The sequence below is a fragment of the Thamnophis elegans genome, chromosome 11, assembly GCF_009769535.1.
Source record: "Thamnophis elegans isolate rThaEle1 chromosome 11, rThaEle1.pri, whole genome shotgun sequence".
In the NCBI taxonomy this organism is placed as follows: Eukaryota; Metazoa; Chordata; class Lepidosauria; order Squamata; family Colubridae; genus Thamnophis; species Thamnophis elegans.
The window spans coordinates 7,586,264-7,604,258 of NC_045551.1; the positions used below are offsets into that span (position 1 = coordinate 7,586,264).

The following is a 17,995-nucleotide window of genomic DNA, read 5'->3' on the forward strand; positions in this document are numbered from 1 at the left end:
CCACTAACATCCTATACATGAATTTAACATTTAAATACAGTTTAACAACAGTAGAGTAGCTAAACATTAAACTTATTACTGGCCCCACATTTGAATGTTTTAAACTGAATGTAAATTCTTCGTACAATATAATCTAGCACTTTTCATTTGCATTCCTGAAGAATCTTGGTACAGATATAGCTATGAATATACAGAAGGAATTATTCTTCATTTCTATTAACTCATGAAGTGGCATCTTGCTTTTCATGACATATTAAAGAATTTTATGGACATTGAATTTTAATAAATATATTTTCAAAAGGTTTAGAAAAATATTTCAATATTCTCAGCTGCTATAAAAGCCGTATAGCTAAATGCTATACAAAACCATTATTTCTGATATTTAGTGTGTTCTATTTTCCTAGCCCTGAATGCATTCTTACTTTCTTACCTTACAAGAGAATGAGGAGGCTCAGAGAGAGACATATCGCTACTGGATGATGCACTAACAGGACGCTCCAGAACCTTGTTCTCTTTATCAGATTCTCCAGATGGTTGATATCCAGGTTTGGACTGCGAAGAAAAACTGACACTTTTTTATAAAATAAGGACAAACTGAATCAATAAATGTGTACTGGACTATGAACTATACTTTCCCATGACTTTCATGACTGATTTAAGGATTTGAACATGGATCTTTTCAACACTAATTAAAGTAACAGCTATATAACAACTTGGATAAATAGCCAAGGCTTATAGCAGGGGTGAAATTCAGCAGGTTCTGAGGTTCTGGAGAACCGGTAGCGGAAATTTTGAGTAGTTCAGGGAACTGGCAAATGCCACCTCTGCCTGGTCACAGAGTGGAGTAGGAATGGGGATTTTGCAATATCTTTCCCCGGAGTGGGTTGCGAATGGAGATTTTGCAGTATCCTTCCCCTGCCACGCCCACCAAGCCATGCCCCCAGAACCGATAGTAAAAAATAAATTGAATTTCACCACTGGCTTATACCCCATGAATATTATACAGTATTCCAGAGACATGATGGTTTCTAAATGTGTTCAGCTAAACGTATCTAGAATGAATCTTCATATCTTTCCTTAGTGTAAGAAGTACCAGGAGCAACTAGAATTAACTGATGGCCAGATATTGATCAGAAAAGAATATAGGGCCCTTATCTACTTTGTGTCCATCTGGGTTTTTAAAAATGCCTTAATGTGGGCTAATGTCTATTCACATCTTCCTATTTCAAAAGTTTTATTTCTTTTAAGGCAAACATTTCATCATTCCTCAATCAGTAAGACATTGAAGTACAATTTCTTGTATATCAAAATAATTCTAGTTTACCACCAAATTCTTGTCTAGCCTAATATATACCACTCTCTCCCTCCACCCTATTCACATCTTACAGTATGCTAAAATTGTACATTGTACTTACATTTGAAGACTGCAAGACTGTTGGCAATTCTTACACATCTTATTAATGCTAGTCTTACTTGATTCAGTCTTTAGGCAACCATGGAGTTTAATAGACACCTCTGACTAGTCTCTTTGAATTACCTCAACAATTTTAATAGTATTAAGGGGATAGTCTAAACCAGTGATGGCGAACCTTTTTTTGGCTCGTGTGCCATAAGTGGGGGTAGCACAGGGGGTCATGCGTGGGCGTACCGCACCCATAATGCAATGCGCAACCCCCCAGTGTGCATGTGCGCATGAGAGGTTCTCCCCCCCCATTTTCTGCATGTTTTTTTCTCCCTCCCCAGGCTCCAGAGGCTTTATAGGAGCCTGGGGAAGGCAAGAACAGCCTCCCCCGCCCTCCCGGAGGCCCTCCGGAGGCTTCAGGGACCTTCAGGACCTTCCCTGAAGCCTCCGAAGGGCAAAAAGCACTTCTACGAGCAAACCAGAAGTCACTTCCGGTTTGCTCATAGGGTCAGTTTAAGTCCTCTGGAGGCTTTAGGGAAGGTCCCTGAAGCCTCCGGGGGGCTTAAACCAACTCTACGAGCAAACCAGAAGTCCATTCCCGAAGTTCCGGTTTGCCCATAGGGGTGGTTTTTTGTGCTCCGGAGGCTTCATGGAAGCTCCTGAAGTCTCCGGAGGGCCTCAGGGCGGGGGGAGGCTCTTTTTGCCCTCCCCAGACTCCTATAAAGCCTCTGGAGCCTGGGGAGGGCGAAAAATGGCTTTAAAAAAGGCTGAACTCAGCTGGCCGGCACACGCATGCGCACTGGCCAGCTGACAGGGCAATGCCTCATGTACTCTGACAAATGGCTCTGCGTACCACCTGTGGCACGTGTGTCATAGGTTTGCCATCCCGGGTCTAAACCCTAGCTGACATGATATGTATCATCTTCACATCTCAGAAAAAATACCCAGATGTTAATATACTTGAGGCGATAATCTCAAAGAAATGGCATGTTATAAATGCAACAAATAATAAATAACAACTATTTCTGCTTTATTGCATTCATTTTTTAAAAAAATTAACGTGGAAAAAACACAGAAACTACCCCAACTTTTACCAACCTACCTGAACTTCTTGAACAGAGAGTCCCGCATTCTCCAGCAATGTTTGTTCCATGAACAATTTAGAATAAGTTTCTTGTAATTGTCTAGTGACCGTTTCAGATGATGACGTTGTCTTTGTTTTATTGGCAACGGCTTCTTTTTGTTTCTTATAAAGTTCCTGGAGTCTCTTATTTTTTTGCTGCGTTGCCTCCCTCTGCGCTTTCTTTTCTTCACTTCGTCTCCTCTTCCTTTCCTCTTGTTGTCTCACAATGTACTGGCGTACTTCCTTTGCATCATAGTGGCGTTTCTTTAAGATAAACTGAGTGTCTTCGCTGATGGGAACTCTGTCTGATTTCTTTTTGCTTGGACTGTGACTTCTAGAAAAGGGACGTGGTTCTGATTCCTGGCTTTGACATATTCCATTCCTCATCTCTAAATTCTGAGCGACAGAATCCAATTGCAGATCATCAAGAAGCCCACGGATTTCTACTGGCAAGAAATCCTTATTGACATGATCATCTCTCAGTCCCTCATTGTGAGGAGCAGCATCTTTTCCCTTCAGGTCATTCTTTGCTCTTATTTTGCTCCATGAACGCTCAGGATGTATTGTGAGGGATTTTTCAGCCACAGGCATATTGCAGTCAGTTTCTGTTATTTGAGCTGGAGATACGAGAGGGAAGCAGAGGGGGAAGATCAGAATTTAGCATTAGCAAGGAACTAAGATTCAAAGTCACATATTCATCTTAATATGCAGTATTTGGTGGGAAATATTTTTTAATCTATCTTATTTTATGAAATTTGAACATTATATCCAGAAACCACATTCTTCGATATAGAAAGAAAAATTATTTTTGAAAGATTGGAAATAATGTTGGGCAATAAAATAATATACAACTGCAATGTAATTTATTTTAACCATTACCTGAAAAAGAATACATACAACTTTGAAACTGGTCATGAAAGAATTAATTAGGGCTACAATTTTCATGTTCTCAGATTTTCAACTGGAACACCCAAAAGAGGTTTCTGTATAAAAGAAATTATTTACAGTAGTGGTGTCAAACGTGCAGTGTCTTGTGAAGTATTGTGACTTTTCCTCCTTTGCTAAAGAGAGAGTGGGCGTGGCCAGTGCATGATACATATGGCCTGTGGGCCGCGAGTTTGACACCTCTGATTTACAGCATAATCAGGCTTCTATTCCATATCTGCAATTTTGCAAAACTGGGTATGGTCAGCAATGGAGTAATTTAAAACTTCAAAATCTCACTGCCTTCATCCAAAAATGATAATTTTTATATTATTTTCTTTGAAAGTTCCTTTACTAGTAGCAAAATATGACATGAAATATTGCTAAGTGGTCAAGCAGGGTGAATCTTAAGTTTTATTTACCTCTATTATTTTGTCTCTTTTAAAAAAAAGGAATATATTAGTAACTCTGCGCTATACAGCAGCAGACTCCAACCTTTCCGGCTCTAGGGAGAACAGCAATAGCAATAGCAGTTAGACTTATATACCGCTTCATAGGGCTTTCAGCCCTCTCTAAGCCGTTTACAGAGTCAGCATATCGCCCCCACAGTCTGGGTCCTCATTTCACCCACCTCGGAAGGATGGAAGGCTGAGTCAACCTTGAGCCGGTGAGATTTGAACCACTGAACTGCAGATAACAGTCAACTGAAGTGGCCTGCAGTACTGCACCCTAACCGCTGCGCCACCTCGGCCTCCATACCAGAAGCGATGGTATCACACCTGTGCATGCCGCTTGTGCAAATGAGCTTCATGTGCTCATGCGCCAACCATGGCCTGGAGTTAGGGCCCCCTGCTGAATAGTATTCATTCAGCCTTTGAAGTGAAGGTACCAATTTTTATTTTGTGATTTAAAGAACTGTGTGCAATATGATCTAAAGAATAATTGTTCAGAATTAAGTTCCATTTTGTTCAGTGTATGAGACATAATGCAAACCGCTGCTTTTCACTGGCATGAAAATGCTCACACACAGAGAGGGACACCAATATATTTAACTTACCAGATTTAATAGATTTATCTTTTTCATTCCTGCCACTAGACAACAGCTGAGTGTTTGGCTGCTCTGGTTTAGACACTGGACCCAGTAGTTTCTTTGCTAGTCTCTGTCCATCCCGCCAGGATGTTGTACTTACTGCGTTGGCAACACCTAAACCAAGAAAAAAAGGATACAAAACATTTTCTATTTCTTATTGAACAACACACCAGTACTCTATATTTTAAGGCAAGTACGTGGATAGAAGTGGCAAGAAAAGGAGATGCATTGCTATCTCACCCATTCATAGAATGACAGCATCATCATAGTAGTAGCAGTTTCTTCTACCGTTCTCCCAGAGTTCCTTCTTCATTGCTTTTTACTGAACTAATGTTATCAACTTCCAGGGAAGTAGCAGTGGACTGAATAAGGCTCCACAGAGAGCAGAGCTGATGACCATAGCAGAAAGAGGAGCCAATAAATGGATCAGCTCCTCAAACTCCGAAACAAGGAGAGGACCAGGATTACTCACAAGTGCCCCTTAGAGAGGGTCCCCTTGAGGAGACTATATAACAGCAATGTCAGAGTTCTGGGAGCCAAGAAAAACTCATCTCGCCAAACTTTGGTTGCGAATAGTTTGGAATGGACATTCAGTTTGCCCATTTTCTCTCTTAATCATTTTTGGAAATGGCTTGTTTAATTGCTTTTTACATATGCGAACCTTAAGAAGGGCAAGTTTGATTATAGTGGATAATTTCCATTCAATTGTCAGTGAAAGAAGTTTCATGTATGTTTAAGAACTTACAGCAAAATTATTGTTCAGAAATAAACTGAAAAAGGGTGATGAGAAAGTTGATTCTGGAAAATTACAAATGGACTAATGGGCCAGATTGACAGGAAATAAGATTTTGAAACTAAAAATCCTTCCTGTAATTTTTTTAAAAAATCCTATTGAAATACACGAAGCTTATGAAGCTAAGCGTAAGAAAAATAAAAACTTAAAAAGCTGCCTAGAGACAACTGGAAGGAACTAAAAATTATTTAAAGGAGAAGAGGCCTCTAATACAAAATGGAAAAAAAAAAGTATTTTAACTCTGGAAAAATACATAGCAACAATGTCAGGACTACCCGTATTGTTCTTTCTGGTAGATTTTAATGGACTTTTGCTGATTCAGACTGAATGACGAGGCTTTATTAGCAAATAACAGATAAAAGATGAGATAGGGATTTTTGATTGAAATTGTTTACAAATCTTTTTTGAAAGGTTTAGGGATAATTAGCTGAAATTTTTGTATTTGTCTTGATGAAAGGAGAACTCATTTCTTTGTGTAACTTTATTTCTTCCCTTCTCTTGAAAAGTATAAACCAACACCGATGATTGTCATGAATGAATGAATGAATGAATGAATGAATGAAATTATAAAACTTGTATGCTCTTGGTTGCTCACAATAGTTAAACAAACAAAAAATACAATAAAATGCACCTGATTTAGGGCTTGAGAGTTGTGCAATCTTCTGAGTTTTACGCACTGTTTTGTGTCCTTTTTTTTCTTTTCTTTCAGTTGGTGTCTTTATTGCTGTCAAATCCTCTTCTGAAAGATATATTGAAGAACCATTAGTGCATCAAGCAAACTCGCATCAAAACTACAGGAGGATGTAACAGCAACTATTATTAACTCTCAAATCAGAACTCAAGGTATGAATTAAGTTACCAATTTTTCTTTAAATTTACAGGGCTTTGAAGTATTAATTACAGGCTTATGGGTTAAGTAGATTAAATATATAATATCACTGCTTTTAATGTAAATATTCACAAAATTACTTTGGCTATTTACCTGCCAACTGGAATTCAAAATCTTGACATAAATCTCTATTGAGGTTCAGAAATTCCTCCTCACACCATACCTTTCCATCAGGAGTACGAATCTTGGCTTCTGATGGATTGAAACCTAAAAGAACAGCACAATTAATTTTAGCCGGTTAAAATAGTCATGACATTCTATTTAGATTTCAAACTTCTACTACATGGAAGTAGCTGAGAAGTTTCTATCTAAACACATTCAATATTAAGTGGGTTTGTAATTGATCCCAAGAAAGGAACAACTGAAATCTTAGCCTTTATTATACAACCCCTAGATTTTTTCTCCCACATATACATTTTATTTACAAATTATGTACCTTTATAGGAGGGAGCCATGGGTGCTGTTGCCACTTTTCTGATTTTAGGAGTCACTATATTTTCAGGAGCTGTAATAGTTATAGGATGATCAGAATGTTCAGGATTGTATCCTCTGGCAATCAGTTCCTCTGAAAACTCCCATTGCTTTCTAATTTGTTCTTTTAGTTTTTCCAGTTTATCATCATGCTGATGCTGCTTTAAAATATCTAATCGATGGGCACTTGAGGTACTGGCAGAAGAAGCTGAAGATTCTACCAATGGAAATTCTTTTAGTTCATTTTGGATTATCGAACTTGAGGATGTTTTTGTATACTCATCTCCTCTGGATTCTTCACTTTTTTCTTCTAATTTTGTATGATTCACCACATCTGAATTTTGCAAAGCATTAATTGCTGGATGGTCATTCAAATAGCGAACAATAGTTTCATCTGTAGAAAATGACCCTTTCAAATCTCTGCCATGCAAATCTGATTCTCCTTTGTCATAGATCATGCCACTTCTTTCAGCTTTATTCCCTGTTTCTTTATACTTCAGACGTCTGGCCTCCAATTGGCAAGAGGTTTTATAAGATGGTGACCACCGAGAATCTCTAACGGAAGCACATTAAACATTAAAATAAAAACAGGAACTCTAATAAGCCAATGCTTGTCATAAAACAAAAACAACTTTGCACTTGAGAGAAAGAGTTAAGTAATTATAAAATCTTTTTCCTCCTGTCATTGAGAATGTCCTATCATCCAAGCCTTTTCATTTGGAAGCCATAGTTCTAAGCAAGATAATTCCTGTTCCTTCTTCATTTCCAAGAATTCACAAACACAGAACTTGGATTGGCATTTTCACTACCAGATATCCAACGCATCTTGGCTATAAAAAGCCAAATCAAAAAGTCCCCCTTTCTATGTCCACAGCATGAAACAGCATAGGAACTTTCTTAATAGTCATGATATTATTGTAGACCTACTAAGCACATCTCTTTTCGCAAATAATGAGCTAAAAAAAGAATGCTCCCTCTCTTTGCAGATAAGAACATAGAGGGAATGTGATATATGGTACTTGCTCCCACCAAACCAGAGGTGAAGGTTAAGCACTCTAGTCTTTGCTATAAGAGCCAAGGTGGCACAGTGGTTAGAGTGCAGTACTGCAGGCCACTTCAGCTGACTGTTATCTGCAGTTCAGCGGTTCTAATCTCACCAGCTCAAGGTTGACTCAGCCTTCCATCCTTCCGAGGTGGGTGAAATGAGGACCCAGACTGTGGGGGCGATATGCTGACTCTGTAAACCGCTTAGAGAGGGCTGAAAGCCCTATGAAGCGGTATATAAGTCTAACTGCTACTGCTATTGCTACTGCTATAGAAAGGCAGAGAATATAATATAGGGGGAGAAATCTAATTTCATGAATTGTACTCTTCTCCAGGATAAAATAGCATCGAAGGTTCAAGTAGGATAATTTCTTCACTTAGCATCTTTTTCCTCTCCCAAGATCCATTAATGCCCTTCCCTCACTCTTAGAATAGTGGTGTTTTTAGAATGCAGCTAGCATTTTGATAACTTGGTAAAAACGTCTTCTAAATTGCAAGCAATAGCATAAGCAAGAGCTCTATTTCATGAAACCTTTTTAAAGCGAAACAGTAATCATATCAACAAGTTCTTCAAAAACAGCAAATAAGTATGCTTACACTTTTATTTCTATAACCCCTGCAATAGTAAAATGACAAAAGTAATCAAACTCACCTGAAGGAAGACAGGGGCTGATGAAGTTCGACATGTCCATTCTTACTCACATTGCTATCCAAAGTGGTAGCACGAAGAGGCCTGCGGGAGGAACTTTCCTTGTTTTGACTGGAAGACCTGCAACCTGAAACAAAAATCAAGATGTCTTTCATGCATCTCTAGGGATTTTCAATAGTAAGTCAAGAACAGTGGTAAGACATTGTGTTAACATTAGATAATCTTTCAATATAATTTCAAGTTTGTAAGTACCCACTGAAAAGTAATTGATAAAAGAGCTGCATTAATTATGTACACATACACATTTGAACTTTTCGTGATATTACCAACCAGACAGTTACACAATAAAGAATAATTTATTAAGCTGGATAAGTTTCATTTCATTTCATTTTATTATATATTTTATTATATATTCTATTATATATTATTTTATTATATATTTTATTATATATTTTATTATATATTTTATTATATATTTTATTATATATTTTATTATATATTTTATTATATATTTTATTATATATTTTATTATATTTATATGCTGCCCTTTTCCCCGAAGGGGACTCAGGGCGGCTAACAAATCAAATCAGGGAAGGGGGGGTACAGACAAAAAATAAAAACGAAACATAACAATACATAATTTAAAAACACGCAACAATCATACCATTCGAGACGGGGGCAACAGCTCTTTAGCCCCAGGCCTGTCGGAACAGCCAGGTTTTAAGGGCTTTGCAGAAGGCCTGGAGGGTGGTGAGGGTTCGAATCTCCACGGGGAGTTCGTTCCAAAGGGTCGGAGCAGCCACAGAGAAGGCTCTCCTCCGGGTAGTCGCCAGTCGACACTGGCCGGCGGATGGAATTCGGAGGAGGCCTAATCTGTGGGATCTAATCGGTCTAGTGGAGGTAATTGGTAGTTGTGACTATTAAAAGTTAGTGGTAAAAGTTAGTGGTAGGGGAACACTGTCACCAGTGTGCAAAACACTGATTTCAAATTTAGCAGTGTCTGGAACTGCTAAAGAGAGATAATTAAATTTGCAATGCTGTTCTATGCTTTACTTGACATTTGTGCAGAGTTTTGGACACTATTCAGTTTCAAATGTTTTACACTTCCATACTCTCTCTCATAGCCATGAGACACTATAATCTGAAGTACAGGCAGTCCTTTCTTACTTACCACTTAGTTAGCAACTATTCAAAGTTCTGATGTTTCTGAAAAAATAACTTTACTACTGATTTACAACCATTTACGTCAGTCATGTGAACACCATTGCCATCAGTACAGGTTGTCCTATGACTATGGGTGACCTGTGTTTTTCCCCTTTTCCCCCCTTCTACAGCGATTGGAGAGAAAGGGATTGTAAGAAATATGTTTGCTTTTCTACATTATCAAAAGCAATGCAATCATGACAGGAACTCAGGACTGCAGCAACCTTTCCAGCTTTGCATACCGCCGGCAGTGGCGAGGAGGGGGAGAATAGATGGTTCTGTGCAAGCAGCGGTCAAGCGCTCATCCACATAGCTCCATTTGCATAAGTATTCCCTAATCCAGGGGTGTCAAACTCAAGGCACGTGGGCCAGATCTGGACACTATTCAGTGGTTAGATCTGGCCCATGGAGACACCCTGGACACAGAGAAGGACTAGCCCGTGCTGCCTCTGCCCGGCCCAGGCGCTCTGCTACAACCTGGTGGTAGCCATCTGGGACGGGATACAGTCAGCCTTAAATTGACGGGGCTGTCTTGGAGCCAGTGGTGCCCCCCCCACCCCCTAGGAACGCAGAAAGGAGGCAACGAGCAAGTGCGGCATCCCCGGGGACTGTCTTCTCCCACAGGGTGACCTTGTTCTGAGCTCCTCCCTTTCACCCAGGACGCCAGCCCATGCATGCTGCTTCCTATAGGGGGAGAAGCTGAGGCAGCTGAGAAGTCCCTCATTGGCTCCAGGGTGGCCCGCAGGTCAGATCTAAGGCCAGGTTCAGGAACCAATGCCGTCTATGGCCTGGGTGCGCTGCTCGTTTGCAGGCCTTAGGAAGCACTGCAGAGCCAGGGCCCACACAGCTGTGTCCAGCCGGCTAGAGTTTATTGCTGCCTCGGCGAGCCCCATTTTCCCTGTTTGCTGCAAGGAGGTAAATTGCTGGGAGGCAGAGGCCAAAGGGTGGTAGCTGGTGGGTGGGCACAAATTTTCATCCTCTTTTAGAGGGGGAAAAGTGCATCTTATATGGAAAGATACCCCACCAGCCATCACATAGAAATTCTACTTCCCAAACAAAATTTTCAAAATTTGCTGGTTGCATAGCAAAAATGCTACCGCAAGCAACTGAAAGCTCATTTTTGACAAGGCCTTAATACATACCTTTCCTGCTTATTTTCCTGGTAGTACTAATTGATGGCTTTTTTTCCATGACAGTATCCAATCCGGCTGTGCTAATAAGATCTGCTTCCAATTTGTTCTCAATATGCTGCAACTAGATAAATTGAAGGGGATAGAAAAGGCACCAACATTTTAAATCTGTTATATACCACCACTTTAAAAACCCAAAAAGTAAAAAAAAAAAAAAAGTTTACAAAAATTGGATGAAACATTCTATAACCTAAGTAAAATTAACTCAGATTTAATTTCAACTTTGCACAATCAAAAATAGTTTCACATTAATGCAAAAATTTTCATTGCAATTGTAATATTCAATTTTCATTGTATATTACATTTTTCAATCCTGAAAAAAGAATGAATAAAAAAACAGAATGATAAATAAAAATTTGATGTATCAGACCAAATACATCAAATTCATTGTATTGGAAAACTTCCAAACAAATTCCTTTATCAGTAGTTTTTTTGTAAAAGCAAACTGCATATTAGGAATTGAGAAGAGTTGCCTTAGCAGATCAGTTGCATTTTCAGATAAATAAAATTAAAATCTGGATGACTGACAGAAACAAGGAAACAAGAAAAAGGTAAAACCTCACCAACTGTTTAAACGAGAAGAAAGTGTCTGTTGGAATTAAGACAGGAGCTTCCTGATTTTGGGAATCCTAGGATTGTAAGAAACAGCTCAATGTCCAGATAGGACAAACTATGGGGTGGCTTATTCCTATATGCATTTTAGGGGAATAGTGGTTGTATTTTACTGAAACAGTATCTTAATCTTTTACTGTCCTCTAACATATACAAGATAAACATAAGTTATTAATTTTCTTTTTTAAATAACAATGTCCTGTATGTTTTATTTTCAATTTCATTTAACTCAGTGCTAAAATACTACTTACTGTTGCCTTTGCTTGTGAAACAGAATTCCATGCTATTGTTAAATCTGTACAAAAAATTGAAAACATTCTCTCAAGGTTCAGTAAGTTTTAAATACTGTCTAAAACAGCTTGTTTCACGTGGTTTATTAAAACTAAGATACATATGTTTCAGAAGCATTGATTCAGATAGAAAACAAAATATGATTGTTCCAAGCAAAAAGTATTTTTGTGATGAAGGATAAGAAAATTCCAAGGTTCAGTAGGAAAACGTAGATGGACAACCCCTTCCTATGACAATGGTGATATTAGGCAGGTCTGCTTGTTGCCTGTGTGGCTTACAAAACACTCTTGTTTTGTTTTGCAAACATTGATAGCAGAAGTGGCTGAGTGGAGCTAGGGAAGTTAAAAAATGAAAAGCATTGAGAAGCATTGGGAATCAATGGGCAAGATGACAAAATGCAGGCTTACCTCATTTTATTATTTATTGCACTTCCTAAATACTTATTGCACTTCATAAATATTTTGGTTTTTCACAAGACCATCCACCAGCAAAAAATTACAACCCACTGAGGAATCAGATGCTGATTAACATATTTTTTTTAGCATTAAGGTGTCTTTTAATTAAGGTATAATATTTTTAGACATGTTATTGCAGACTTCATAGATCATAATATAGTGTAAATGTAACTTAAATATTCACTGGGAAACCAAAACATTCACATAGTTCACTTTATTGAGATATTTGCTTTATTGCAGTGGTCTTGAACTAAACCCTCAGTATCTCTAAGGCAGTGTTTCTCAACCTTGGAGACTTGAAGTCCTGTGGACTTCAACTCCCAGAATCCCCCAGTCAGCACAGCTTCAAGTCTCCAAGGTTGAGAAACACTGCTCTAAGGTATGCCTATTACCATGCTGGCAACTTCTTGTAAGGAATATATACAGCAACCAAGCAGGGGGAAATTAGAACACTATTAGTGTTAATTTGTTTCTGAAGGAGATGGAAAAAGCAACAAAAACAAGTTTTTCCCTACTTCCCCTTTAAAATCTATTTATTTATTTATATTCCACTTTTATTATTTTTATCAATAATTTCAGCTGACAAACACACACAATACTCTTGTGAGGTTGATTGGGTGAGGAGAGAGTAAGAGGCCCAAAGTCACCCAGTGACTTTCATGGCTAAGATGGGACTTGAACTCAGGGCCTCTTTGTTTCTAGTTCGGTGCCTTATTTATTTATTTATTTAGTGTATGGCATATCATGCATAGATTAGCAATCTATCTATCTATCTATCTATCTATCTATCTATCTATCTATCTATCTATCTATCTATCTATTTTAATATTTCACCTAGATAAGTAAAACACAATAAAATATAAATGTTAAAAAGATTTGTGTTCAAAAACAATGTCTAGGCCATACAACCATTGAAGCACAACATTGCTTACACGAAACAAAAATATCAGATACTGGACAGGTATATGTCCTTAGTTTACAGCTGGTCACGATGTAATCTATAATTTGACATGGGACTTCTGCAGTCACACTGAAGGGAGGATACTATGCCTCATCTATACAGAGTCCAGAGTCCAGGCAGATGTTGTGTCAGGTGCGAATCCTATTCAGGATTGTCCTTTGCTGACGGGGCAATTCAAAGCCTCTCACCCTTTTGTGGTGTCATCTGTCTATCTTCCTATGTCTGCGTGTTCAGCAAACCATTTGGCTTTCCATTGGGAATCGATGTTAAAATTGTTGGGAAGATGTTGCGCAAGTGCCAATGGGGTTTACCTGGATTTGAGTCTTCCGGCTGCTAAATGAGGAAGGTCAGCGTACACTGGTAGGAGTTGTTCATAATTTTTCTCACTAGGGCCTCTTGCCTTTATAAAGGTAATGATGCTATATGGCTCAGAACGGGAAGCCAGCAAGTCAGAGTGGTTTTAATACATCTGCTTATAATCCTCACGGCATTTCACTTACCAGTATGGCAGCTGTTAAACCATACAGGGGCACAGTATCCTGCTGCTCAGGGTGGCAACTGAAGCTCCCCATTTAGTTTCACATCATTTTTGGAGTATGTTGATCCTAATACTTATTTTTGCCACCATGTTCTCTAAGTGTACTTTATAGAAATGAGTCCTGTCCAATGTTACTCCAAGGTACTTTGGATGGGAATTATAGGGGAATAGGTTCTTGTTTAAATATACCTTGGGGCTTCATGTGCTAGTTTGTTAAGGTAGAAGCACATATTTACCATTTTGCTGGTGCTATGAGTGAGCCTCCAGTCATAATTTCCCCAAGATTTTAAGATCTTTGGATGCTGGCATGTTGGATGCTGGCAGCCAGACTACTCTGGTGCCTTAACACTAGACCAAACTGGCTTTTGTTTCAGTCAAAACCCAGAACCACTGAAATGTTTCAAGTTTTGTTTCTATCAAATCATGACAAAAAGGATTCAACAGAACTTCTTAAATTCAATACTTTGTTTCAGGTTCAAAACAAGACCCGTTTTCTGTTTCAGAGTCTTAACCCATAAAATGTCAGCCATGCTTTCTGAGTTATTACAATTTGTAAACCTAATCTATAGAGTCAGCCAGCTTCAATCAGCAGATTTTTACATGGAAGCTATCAGATGATGCAGAACTTTGAAATTCCCTGGGGCAAACGATACTGTATGATGCCTAGTGTATAAGAGCATTAAAATAATATTTGATTAGGTAACATATGTTGGCAATATGTCAACCTTAAAATTGTGAAGGCATTGGCTTAGAAAACAATAAAAATACTCATATTTGTGTATTTAAAAAAAGTTTCTGTAGACAATTATTTTACAATTCTTACTTTTTTTTTCCAAATATGCATCTTTCATTAAGTTATGTTGACTACTTGTAGCAATTTTAATTTTAATTGCAAATTTAGCACCCCTTAATTTAGCCTTTAACAAGTATGGTGTGGTTAAGAGGCTGAATTAGGAACTAGGAGCAGAGACCCAGGTTCTAGTCTCCTTTTCAGTATGGAAGTTATTTGGGTGAACTTGAATCTTAAACTAGGAAATCTTAAACCAAAATCTGACAACAGTGGTCCAGTGCAGGCTGGTAGGTATTTATCTACTAGCCTGCACTGGACCATTGTTCTCAGATTTTTGTCTATAAATAACTGTCATTGAAGAGGCCTTCATCCTCCAGTGATTCAGGTTGATTATTATTTTTTACTATTTAGCTTTCACTAACAAATTTGCAAATAGAAACCAAAGTGTTTGCTAGTAGAAGTTAAGGAATAAGAAAAGCAGACCTTATTATCTGATCATTCTTGCCAACGGATATCGTTTCAGTTTAACATAAATCTCTGTTCTGTTCTGTTAAAATTTAGAAAGTCAGGTAAAATTCTTTGCACCAAGTGAGATAAAAATTAAATTAATTCGTACCTCTGACGGAATTCCTGTTTTGAGAGAACTTTGGATTGTATAAAGGAAATTCACTTGCTTTTTTGCTACACATTCTGTTGCTTCACCTACAATATAAAGATAAATGCTCTCTGAAATGTGGAACAGAAATACATACACATATCTTGTAAGTTATCAATACTATTTTGAATTTTATTAGCACAGAAAGCTAAACCTGAACCTGATAAAATATTTTACTTCAAGTCAAATTCAACATTCACTATGTACAATTTTCAATTGTACTAACCCAATTATATTTATTGTTTACTTTTTACCCTGCATCCAAAATTATGTTGCTTACGTGAAGGCTCACTTATAATAATTCTGCCATTAACCAACCTTTTAAAAACAATTTAATTATATTTTTAAAATGTTACAGTAAGCATTTTTAAACTTCTTTAAACATTAATACATATTATAAACTGATAAATAAAAATTATAATATACAAAATTATATACTTTAGAAGAAAAATACTACCTTCGTATATAATGAACCATTTGTTTAAAAGAGGGTGGGATAAGTCACTTTAACATCACTTTTTTCAGTGTTATTGTAACTTCGAACAGTCACTAAATGAATGTTTTTAAATTAAGGAAGAAAGTGTGTCCATCTGAGCTTTAGATACACGATCAGCCACAAACTAGGGCAGAATTGCAGAATGGCCATTCAGCAGACTTTTGTGCCTTTTACAAGTGCTGCTCCAATTACTGATTGTATGAAAAACTGGGCTCCAAGAAACAAATGGGACTGTTTAAGGCAATCTGGTCTCTCTTTCTCAATGAAATAATAAGACAGATTAATTTTACAATTGACGTTTTGAAAGAGAGAGTGGAACACAAACTTCAAGAGCTGAAATCACTTCTTCCAACAGATGTATTGGAGGAGGTCACAGAATTTACAAAAAAGGCACAACTAGAACAACATAACAAGGGCAAAGAAAGCCAGAAAGGCAAATTTTCTACCCTGCGGAAGCACAAGAAACAGAAGAATCAATCCGGATGAGAGAGGACAGTGACATATCTTAGAGAACTGACCAATGGGTGAGAAATCTGACAGAGAGCTCACTCAAAACAGGGAAGGAAAATCTATATATACTGGGATTCCCAGTGTGGAACTGCCAGCAGACCTAGCCCACAAAAAACTTGACTCTTTCATAAGTTACTGTGAAACCTGAACTCACAGCCTCCAGTTCATGTAGCAATCGTCCTTTTAAGCTGTACTGTTTTACTAACCCTAGCCCACTAAGTCTTCAGAATCAGACTTCAAAACAATGGGCTGTATCGCATTTTCAGAACAGTGTAAACTAAAATGCTGTAACATGCTTTTAGACTAGACTGTATTCTGAAGCTTCTGACTAAACTGATCTGATTTGTGAAGCCTAGAAGATCTGGTTCTAGTTTGGATAGTAGAATCCCAGGTCTGCAAAATATATTGTAAAGTTTTTTGTTTTTCTTTAAGCATCTTGGAAGATGACAATGGCAAAAGAGTTCATTCTGTTACCAAAACATTTCATGGATATATTAAGTCATCTGGAATATCACTCACTGAGGATTTTTTAAAGTTTTGCCTGGAAACAATAAAATTCTTTGCATAATCTCTGTCTCGGGAGGCAAAGGAGATTTCTGCACTCAAGAATCAGCAGGAGTTTGGTAGCACCTTTTCCAACTAGCAAATGTTATTTCAAGGTATAAGCCTTCATAGTTGCAGCTCACTTCATCTGATGTATAGCATGGCTGTGATGGCAAATATCTGACACATGTGTCAAAGGTGACACCATGTTTTGAATGAGTGCTGAATGTCACTGTTCAGGGAGGCCTAAATGGAAGGAGACAGAGAATTGTGTGTGTGTGTGTGTGTGTGTGTGTGTGTTTGTGTGTGTGTGTGTGTGTGTGTGTGTGTCTGACATCATACTAGCAGACCGAAGTTAGGCATCTTCTAAATTTGTGATACGTTGAGCCTAAAAGGGTCACCATCACTGGGCTAGATTTATATATGATTTAGACTGAGGTGGGGAAGAGGAAAAATAGAGCGAAAGAAGAGGAAGATACCATATTTTTCAGATTATAAGAGGCACTAGAGTATAAGACGCACCAAGATTTCGAAGGCGTAAACAAGAAACAAAACGTTTTTGCCCACCCCAGCCCCCAGGAGCTCTCTGGTAGGCCTCCCAAACCTTCTGCGTGTCCCGCTTTTCATAAAAACGGAGCACGCAGAGGGTTTGGGAGGGGTGCAGAGTGCTCCTAGTGTCTGGGGAGGGCAAAACCATGTAACGTGGGAGGCTTGGGAGGCAAGAAATGGGTGCATTTTTTACAAAACTGGCCTGTGCAGAGGGTTTGAGAGGACTGCAAAGTGCTCTTGGGAGCTGGGGAGAGCAAAAACGGCACTCCTGGGGGCTTTGGAAAGCCAAAAATGGGCCTGTTTGTTGCAAAAACAGGGTACACAGAGGGTTTGGGAGGTGTGCAGAGTGGTCCTGAGGGCTGGGGAGAGGCACTCCTGGGGGGTTTGGGAGGCCAAAAATGGGGTGCACAGAGGGTTTGGGAAACCTGCAGTGCTCCTGAGGGTTCGGGAGGGCAAAAACACCAGTTTTGTGAAAAACAGGCCCATTTTAGCAAAAAACAGGCATTTTTTTCACCTCCCCAACCCCCCATGGATTGTGTTTTTGCCCTCCCCAGACCCTAGGAGCACTCTGCATGCCTCCCAAATCTTCTGCACACCGTTTTTTGCCAAAAACAGGATTCGCGGGGTGGGGTTTCTGGAGGCCAAAAATGGCTGTATTCAGTGAGCACCAACATTTCCACCCTCCTTCGGGGAGGGGGGGAGTGTGTCTTATACTCCATAAAATACAGTAGTTTGCAGGAGGTCAATTTGATTTAAATCAAGTCGATTTAAATTGCGATTTAAATCATGATTTAAATCACTAGTAAAAAGGCTTAAT

The 17,995-nt window shown here is 38.6% G+C and overlaps 1 protein-coding gene across 2 annotated transcripts in view; it reads right to left on the minus strand.

The window, feature by feature from the left end:
• CEP350 (centrosomal protein 350) overlaps window positions 1-17,995 on the minus strand; it is an 86,739-nt gene that overhangs the window by 57,968 nt on the left and 10,776 nt on the right. For both annotated transcript variants that reach the window (XM_032226185.1, XM_032226186.1), the window contains exons 2-11: window positions 15,042-15,127; window positions 11,642-11,685; window positions 10,731-10,842; window positions 8,389-8,512; window positions 6,658-7,247; window positions 6,315-6,428; window positions 5,964-6,071; window positions 4,507-4,653; window positions 2,505-3,142; window positions 431-552 (exon numbers count right to left, since the gene is read on the minus strand). In XM_032226185.1, coding sequence (XP_032082076.1) covers window positions 431-552; window positions 2,505-3,142; window positions 4,507-4,653; window positions 5,964-6,071; window positions 6,315-6,428; window positions 6,658-7,247; window positions 8,389-8,512; window positions 10,731-10,842; window positions 11,642-11,685; window positions 15,042-15,114 — 2,072 coding nt within the window. In that variant the 5' untranslated portion in view covers window positions 15,115-15,127. The remainder of the gene's footprint in view (window positions 1-430; window positions 553-2,504; window positions 3,143-4,506; window positions 4,654-5,963; window positions 6,072-6,314; window positions 6,429-6,657; window positions 7,248-8,388; window positions 8,513-10,730; window positions 10,843-11,641; window positions 11,686-15,041; window positions 15,128-17,995) is intronic.